The sequence below is a fragment of the Oncorhynchus kisutch genome, linkage group LG5 (genome assembly GCF_002021735.2).
Source record: "Oncorhynchus kisutch isolate 150728-3 linkage group LG5, Okis_V2, whole genome shotgun sequence".
Taxonomy (NCBI): Eukaryota; Metazoa; Chordata; class Actinopteri; order Salmoniformes; family Salmonidae; genus Oncorhynchus; species Oncorhynchus kisutch.
In genome coordinates, this window is record NC_034178.2 from 19,251,089 (window position 1) to 19,260,405 (window position 9,317).

The 9,317-nt window shown below is 44.0% G+C and overlaps 1 protein-coding gene across 1 annotated transcript; it reads left to right on the forward strand.

The window, feature by feature from the left end:
- Positions 1–1,104: 1,104 nt before the first annotated feature.
- Positions 1,105–9,028, forward strand: LOC116374081 (piggyBac transposable element-derived protein 4-like). The gene is made up of 3 exons (XM_031823864.1): positions 1,105–2,474; positions 8,452–8,519; positions 8,969–9,028. Exons 1-3 carry the CDS (start codon positions 1,481–1,483, stop codon positions 9,026–9,028), a joined length of 1,122 nt encoding a protein of 373 aa, XP_031679724.1. The 5' UTR covers positions 1,105–1,480.
- Positions 9,029–9,317: the final 289 nt, after the last annotated feature.

The following is a 9,317-nucleotide window of genomic DNA, read 5'->3' on the forward strand; positions in this document are numbered from 1 at the left end:
ACCCGTGTGTTTAGAACACTCATTTAGAATGCTCGTTTAGAGCGGCAGTTTCGAATGACGCAACAATCAGCGTTTGAGCTGGCCACTTTTTTCAGAAACTATTTACACAAACACAGTCCTTACAAAGTTATGTCCAGAATGTCAGCAGTTTATTTTTGGATGTATTGTTCAGATATGCACAGAAGTAAATATAGCATAACACAATCATCCTAACCGGAAAAATGTAGGCTACATTTGTCCTAGCGCTGAGGAAAGATTGACCCAACACAAGCAGTCATATTTTCTAACTCTCAGCTGACGTAAACTACAATATGAATTAGCTAATAGCAATTACTATATATAATTAATCACATCACGGGTGAGCTCACCATTGATCGAAATAACTAGGTAAAACACTTTATAGAAATCGAAAGTAATCCGACGATTAGTTTCAGCGCGCAGCCATGCATTTTTTCCTCACAGAAACCGAAGATAATAAGAGAAGACGAGATGAGTTTGGCCTGTTTGTAGTATTGCATGTTGAAGGGGTGTGTCATCTACCGTCGTTCACATCCCACCATTAATTTCCCGGAAGTCCTCAAAAAATTTGTGAACTCTTACTCACCTCATTTTGTTATAACATCTTTGGTCAAACAGACGTGAATCCCAGAATGCATTGTATGTCAACAAACATGGCTACACAGCTGGAATTAGCTTAGCTCATCATAATCAGTACAACCTTCAAAAAAGTATTTTACACACATAATATGTGCACATTACAATCTGTGCATGAATCGGAATGCATGAGTTGTCACCTAGAATTGAAAACATGTGAATAAAATCGTAAATACACAAATAATTACCACACAAAACATTTTCTGATAGTGATTTATTGATACAAGTGGCGCGTGCCGGCAGTCAACCACGTAACCTCCCACTCTGCGCCATTCAGTGTTGTTGTTTATGTATGTAGCTAGTGAGCTAAGCTGTAGCATTAACAATGTCTTTCAAAAGGAGACAACTCACAAATGTGGAAATTCTGGAGATTTTTTAAAATTCTGACAATGAGTCTGAGTATGAAAGTCAGGAATCAGATTCTGACAGTGACAGTGAGGAGCTGCCCCTCAACCTTGTAGCCATTGAGAACCCTGAATCTGAATTTCCCTTGTCAACTGAGGAAGTACCAGGTCCCTTTGAAGATGCTGGTGGTGATGGAGGCAGACCGACAGTGGATGAAGTACAGGAGTTCTGTGGTAGCTGGAAGGCCACCAGTCATTTCACCCCACCTGGCCCTGCTGTCTGCTTTGACAAGTCCCAGTCTGGAGTGCAACGCCCCTTGCCATTTCCAACTGAGGCAGAGTGCTTCAAGTTGTTTCTGACAGAGGAGCTGGTGGGAGAGATAGTTGAGGAGACCAATCGCTATGCCTTAGAGCTACAGGAGAAGAGAGAGCCAGGAGTGAGGGGAAAACTCGCTAAATGGGTGACAACCACAATTAGTGAAATGTATACCTTCCTGGTGACAGTCCTTCTCATGGGAATAGTAAAGAAGAACTCCCTAAGAGAATACTGGAGCACAGATCCTATGTTTGCAACTCCCTTCTTTGCCTCCCTCTTTTCCCAAGATCGCTTCCTAGTTCTGCTGCGATGCCTGCATTTTGTCAACAATGCTACTGCCATCCTAAGTGACCCGTTACACAAAATAAGAAATGTTCTTATCAGCCTGACATCAGCATTTGGTCGGGTCTTTGTACCATACAAGGACCTATGCATTGATGAGTCCCTGATGTTATGGAAAGGTAGGCTGGCGTTCCGTCAATATATTCCCTCCAAAAGGCACAGGTTTGGAGTCAAGTTCTTTGTCATGTGCGACGTGAAGACAGGATTTGTCCAGGATATTATAGTTTACACAGGGTCCACCACTGACATCAAACATTATGAGGGGCTTGGGGTGTCAGGGTCCGTGGTGATGACCATGCTGGCTCCTCATCTCGGCAAGGGACACACTTTGTACGTGGACAATTGGTACAGCAGTCCCACACTCTTCCAGCATCTGCTCTACAACAGCACAGGGGCCTGTGGCACAGTCAGGTCGAACCGGAAGGGGATGCCGGCATTCGGATGCGGGAAGATGCAGAGAGGGGAGGTGGAATTCCAGGAGAACGGTCAACAGCTGGCAGTAAAGTGGCATGACAAGCGAGACGTCCATGTCCTCTCCACTGTCCATACAGCAACCATGTCGGCCACAGGGAAGGTGGACCACCTGACCGGAGAGAGAAAGATCAAACCAGATTGTGTGCTTGATTATAACCTCAAAATGGGGGCCGTGGATAAGGCAGACATGATAAACAGCTTTGTGGAATGCACACGGAAAACGAACAAGTGGTATAAGAAGATATTTTTCCATCTGATCGACACTGCTGTCCTCAACGGCAGCATAGTTCACCGCCAACTAACAGGTGAGATGATTACTGAACAAGGTATTTTTGTAATTGGATGTACAGTTCACATACAAATCCATTATGCAATTATAGTGACAATATCTCACCCACCTACCCACTGCCTCATTATCCTCTAACTTTCCTCATCCTACCCACTCCCTCATAGGAAAAGTAATTACCTACCAAAAATACAGAGAGAACCTCATGAGAGAGCTGCTGGAGGAGCACCATACCCCTCGGCGCCCATCCACTGGGGGCCGTCCTGCTGCAGACAATCCCCTACGCCTCACTGCACAACATTTTCCCTGCAAAGTCCCTCAAACTGCTTCTCAAGGTAGTCGCACACGGAGGCATTGCAAAGTCTGCCTGTCTGGCGCCAGGAGAAGTAAGCAGAGGAAGATGACAAAATACATGTGTCTAGCTTGTGATACACCTCTATGTATTTCACCATGCTTTGAGGAGTATCACATGCTCAAGCATTATTGAGCACATCTGCAGCAATAGGTGACTGACTGACCTGACATGTGACTTGATAGGTGACCAGCCATGATACTATGCCTTAGAGATGGGGGTGGAAATGCAGTTGTTGTTCAGTCACTGCATGGATATTAAATATGGGTTTTGCATATTCAGTTTTTTGTCCTCTAGTAAAACAAGTTGTTGAACCAACTACCAATACTGCAATAAAATAGATGACTATTACATATTGGCATATGTGTTTTCTTGCTGTGTTTTCATCTAGTACAACTGTTAAGGAGTGTACGTTAGCATACAAAAGCTGTCCTCATTATTCAGCTCCAAAGATGTCCAGCTCCAGTTATGATATTGGCAAATAATGTTTCTGGTTTCTGAAAGTACAGAATAAAGAGGAATTATTCATTAGAATACAATATAAGGATATAGCAATAAAACAATACTACAAAGAAGTAACATAATAAACACTGCTATAAATAAATTGTTTATTGCATTGACAAAATCACAGATTTGAGTTATAACAGTAAGACACTAACTTTTGAGCTCCACAAGGGGGCAAGGCAGGGCAGAACAGAGCTATGCTGAATAGACCAAATAAACAAACCACGGTCATATTTTTTATTTATTTAACTAGGCAAGTAATTTAAGAACCAATTATTATTTACAATGATGGCCTACACCGGCCAAACTCAGACAACGCTGGGCCAATTGTGCGCTGCACTATGGGACTCCCAATCACAGCCAGTTGTGATACAGCCTGGATTTGAACCAGGGTGTCTGTAGTGCCATAGACTGCTGCGCCACTTGGGAGTCATAAGGCCAGGGTAGCTTCAAAATACAACACAAGCTAATAGTTTTCTGACGCAACTAGCATTGTTTTACAGAGCTAATAGAATAATGTAGCTAGGTAAGCATGATTGACAATAACACCATAAAGGTTATAAAATGTGTAACGTTACCTCACGTGTCCGCAGTTATAAGGAATATATTATGATCTACAGCTACAGCAGAAACGGCATACGGAAACTATTATTATAACTATTATAACGTAATAAGGCACTTACTTTGATGGAAACGTAGCCTGGATTTGAACCAGGGAGTCTGTAGTGACACCTCTAGTACTGATGTGCTGTGCCTTTGACCGCTGCACCACTTGAGAGTCATAAGGCCATGGTAGCTTCAAAATGCAACACAAGATAATACTTCTCTGACGCATTTAGCATTGTTTTACAGAGCTAATAGAAGAATGTGGCTACATAAGCACGATTGACTATAACACCATAAAGGTTATAAAATGAGTAACGTTACCTCACGTGTCCGCGGTGATAAAGAATATACACACATATATTATGCTCCATACATACAGTACGCTACAATAGAAATGTGGAATAGAAAATGTGAACACGTGTGCAGATCCTGTTCTGACGGGAGATAAGCACATTTCTGCAGACGTGAACTGCACAAACAATTGGGAAGTGCTTGGGGAATTTTGTCCGTGTCAGAAATGTCCCAAAAATGTAATTATCCGCAAAAGTAAAAATGACTATTTTTATGTGAATGAATGAGGAGGCGGAACACACCTAAATTCAAACTGTTTTTAGAAAATAAAAACTTGTTTGAAAATCATTTGAAATTTAAGTTAAAACAACCTATAAATATAAACAGGGTGCGTGCTTTAGTTTGAGGGCAGCGCGGATAAAATGTACTGTTACGTATCAATCACATTCTGGAATGGAGAGAACATTCTAACATCACGTGCATAAAAAAAACTCACGCTGGGGCGACCGTTAGAGATATTTGGAACTCACGCATGAAAGGGTTAATGTCATCTTTTTTTTACATGGCATTGTAGATTGTAGCGGTATACAGGACGTATTTTGGATGTTTTCAGTGTATTATTAACCCTTTCAAACAATGGATTAATCGATTAATTAACATTACAAAAAGTAAACTCAAGTCTGACAGTCCAAACAAAAACAAAAAACACAAGCCAGAACAGAGCCTCTCTATTCTCTCATGTGATTTCAGGTCCTCTGACTGGTAAAATGTCTTTTCACAATGAGAGCAGTGGTATGTCTTGTTAGGGTTGCATCAATTCGAATCTGGTATCAGAACAAGTTATAACACTAAGTCACTGATTGTACTCTATGTACTTTTATTAGCTAAGCAATAAATGGCAAATGCAACTTTCGTATATACGGGCTCACTGTAATACCATGCAGGGCAGAACAGGGAACTGACAGGATGTACGTAAACAGCTGTTCTTATACTGTGATAGACATAGTTCCAACCCGTCTGTTGGCCTATCACAGTAGAGGCTGAGCGTGGTTAAGACTTGCTCAACCTATCGCAGGCGCTCAGGCTGGTCCCCGCCTCTTGGCGCTTCTTGGAGTCCTCCCTCTGTCGATGTATAGATTCTTACTGTTCTGGTATCACCCCCAAGTTATAACAGTTGCTCAGTTCCTGCTATTGTGTTGTTCAGTATTTTTCCATCTCAGTTAAGCCTCGTGATGACCACCCCTCCCTATACCTGATTAACCACAACTTTGTAAGATACAGCAAGTCACACCATGTGCTCAATATTGTCACATACAAACACAAGGACAAAGCATCTGCCGGGCTGTTATCTACAGTTTTGCAACATGCAGCAGTCTCAGCATGTCGCTCAGTTCTTGACACACACACACACACACACACACACACACACACACACACACACACACACACAGACACACAGACAAAGACAAAGCAACTGCTGTTCACACAATTCAATCTTACGTGATATAGTAGTGGGTTATAGAGCATAGATATAAATCCTCACAATTTCCTCCTTTTTTTTCCACCCCGAGGGGTGTGAAATTCAGCAATGAATTCAGCAATGAATCATATAACAGTTACAAAGTTTAAAATACCCAGTCCACCCTCCTCGACACCTGCAAAACCCTTCATCTCCACAGATATCTTGTCCAAGCCTCTCAGTGCCTTGGAAATACTCCCATCCGGACTGATATTGTTAGGGATAAACGTACACCACTGTTCCCCAAACCTCTTACAAACACCCCCCTGATTAGCGAGAATCATATCCAAGGCCAACCTATTTCTGCCTGGCCACCCTAGAGGTAGCCTCCAACTGTTCTGACATACCAGTAAGTGCACCACGGGAGAAATTCACAGAACGCTGTTGGTTGTAATAAATGTAATTTATCCATGCAGATTGCTGTGCATCCACTATGGCTGGCCCTACAATAGGCATCAGATGCCAAAACCCATCATTTCTACTCAGGGCTTGGAATTCATGAGGAACCCCCACATTTCAGAGTCTGATTGGCCCTCTCCACAAGGCCCTGGGATGGAGGGTGATATACTGACCCAAATTTATGGGTAATCCCTAATGCCTGCTCCACCTCTTTCAGGTGTTTATTGTTGAAGTGGGAACCATTGTCGGACCGGATCATTCGAGGAACTCCGAACCTTGGGGTAAGGTCCCTTCTTAGCCATTTGATAACTGCCTGTATATCCTCCCTTGCTGTGGGGATAGCTTCCACCCACCTGGTGAACCTATCCACCATTACCAACAGGTATCTTTTCCCTTCCACCCAATTGTCTTGTCCCATGTCAGTGAAGTCAATGCACACGTCCTGGAATGGTGCATCAGGTACAGGAAAGCTTCCTATTACCGCTCCCAATGAGATTTTGTTGTTGTAGTCTTGGCAGGTCTCACAGCTGTCTGAAACTTCCCTTGTCATGTCCTGCATATGAGGGTGCCACCACAATATTTCCAGAGCTTTGGCCATGCTCTTCCAACCCCCATGCGCTTTGTTGTGTTCTTCTCATATCATTGACCTAAGTAACTTGGTGGGTGCTACCGTCTTTCCAGTGTGTGCCCTCTAGATGCCTTGGTGATCTCTTCTGGCTCCATGCCTATTCCATACAGTCTGTTCATATACATCCGCTGCTTCTTGTAGTTGCCTAACTGTATCCATTGTTAGTTCTTCCTGTATTACTCTTGTCCTTTGTACCATCTGTTGTGCAGTATATCCTCCAGCTTCTTTGGCCGCTTGGTCTGCCCTGTCGTTGCCTTGTCTCACACTGGTGCCCTCTTTACTGTGCCTTTTACATTTCATGATGGCCACATTCCTTGGCAGCTGTATCACTTCAATTAGTCGTTGCACTTCCTGTTTGTGTTTTATGGGTTCATTTGAGCTGGTCAGGTAGCCCCTCCTCATCCATTGTGGGCCATCTATATGTGAAATGCCATGTGCGTATGCAGAATCTGTGTAGATGTTCACTCTTTTCCCTTTGCTCAGTTCCAGAGCTCTTCTTAGTGCTCTGAGTTCAGCCAGCTGGGCTGAGGCCTTCCAACGGGACATTCTCGAGGTCCATCCTGACCTTTACTTGTTTTGCTGCCCTGTCCTCACAAATGTGCGGTTCTCCGTGTCCCATCCCATCTGTCATGTTGGTTGCACCTGTAACATAGGTAATATGTAATATGATCATTTTTGTGATGTTTGATTTTCTTTTGCTAGAGAGAGTGAACAATTTTGAGCCAATAAAAGCTGTTACTCCATGATCTGTGTTGATTTCCAGAGGATGTCTCATAACGATATGAGCTGTTTTCCCTATTGCTTTAGACAGAGCAGCAATGTGTCTCGCACAATCAGTTTGGCCACATTCAATGTTGTCCAGTTGTGCACTGTAGTAATGTAACACTCTTCTCTCCCCCTTTTGTTTCTGATAAAGGATTGAATGGACATAGCCATCCTGTTCAGAAACATCCAATCTAAATGGAATGGTGTAGTCATGTAGGGATAGGGCCTCTGCTTGGGCAAGGGTTTGTTTTAGTGCTATGAACGCAGCTTCGGCTTCCTTTGTCCAAGTGAGCTTGGCTGTGAGATTCCTGTTACCGGTCTGTCTGAGAATGGCTCTGAGTGGTTCAACTTTCAAGCTGTATTCGGGCACATGAGTCCTGCTGTACCCAGTGAGGCCCAGAAAGGACAGCAAGTGTTGCACAGTTATGGGTTTAGGGTGCTACAGAATAGAAGTCCTCTGGGTTGATGACACCGCCTGTCCTTGTCCTGAGAGCACCCTCCCCAGGAATTGTACAGTTCTCCTGCAGCATTGCACTTTTTCACGTTTATCCTTTATCTGCCACGTGCTTGAGTAGTAGTTCAGTTGCCTGGAGACAGGTCTCAGCGGTAGGTGCCGCTAGCAAAAGGTCATCAACATATTGGAGAAGGGTAACCCCCTCAGGTAAGGGGAGATCTTCCAGGTGCTCCTTAAGGACAGAATTGAAAATTCCTGGAGAGTCCCTGTACCCCTGTGGCAGTCTCGAGTAAGTAAGGCATTGATTTTGAAAGGTAAAGCAAACAGAGGTTGTGAGTCTTCATGGAGTGGAATGCATTGGCTAAGTCAATGACTGAGAACCAGTCTTGGGCTGGTGAGATGTTCTGGAGAGCCAGGTAGGGATCGGGAACCAGCCTCACATCAGGTACGGTGACATCGTTGTTAGGTCTGAAATCTTGAACCATCCTCCACTTTCCCGTGCTCCCTTTTTTGACAGGTAAGATCGGCGTGTTCCAGGGTGACGTTGTGTGGAACAGTACCTTGCTATTCAACAACCCAGCAATGGTAGGTTCAATCCCTTTCACCTTTTCCTCACTCAATGGGTATTGAGGACAGTAAATAGGAATGCGTGTAGGAGTGTCATCATCAACCGATATCACAACCATATCCACCAGTCCCATCCACCGGTCTTCCGGGCTAGTTGTCCAAATCCTTTCAGGTACCCTGGAGAGCATGTTTTCGGTGTCTGTGTGGTCTGTCATTTCTCTTCCGTGAAATCTGGCTCTTCTGACAACCTCAGAAATGGAGGTGTCGTCCTCGTTAAGTGTAATTCTCCATACTGGTGTTTCACCCATGTGAACAGTGGAAACATTAGGAAGGTTGGTCTCAGTCCATGTCAGTGCTTCAGCCTTCTTAACAGCAGGGCCAAGAGAACATGCCTTGTACCCAAACCCAACCATCAATGTAATATGTGGAGTAGAGTCTGAATCCACTATGAACCACTTGTCTCTTAGGTCCACATCACCATCCATCATACTGCAGTCTGCGGCCACACCTTCTTTAAGGACATATAAATGATGACTGAGTACTATGGGTCGTCTGTCAGACATGTCCTCATACCATGCTTCGTCATATATATCATCCTTTTCCCTGGAGTAGTTCATGGTAAGATGTGGCGGGTCCTCAGGTGGGTAGTAGGCATGAAGTGTTTGAATCCACGGCTTCCACATTTGAAAAGATCTACAAACTTTCGGGGTGTCTGGGTCACAGTCAAGCAGCTTTAGCCAGTAGACATAAGTTTCGTTGTCCAGTTCGTCCTGTACATCCCCCAGATACAGCATCCTAGGGGCGTCTGAAAACTTT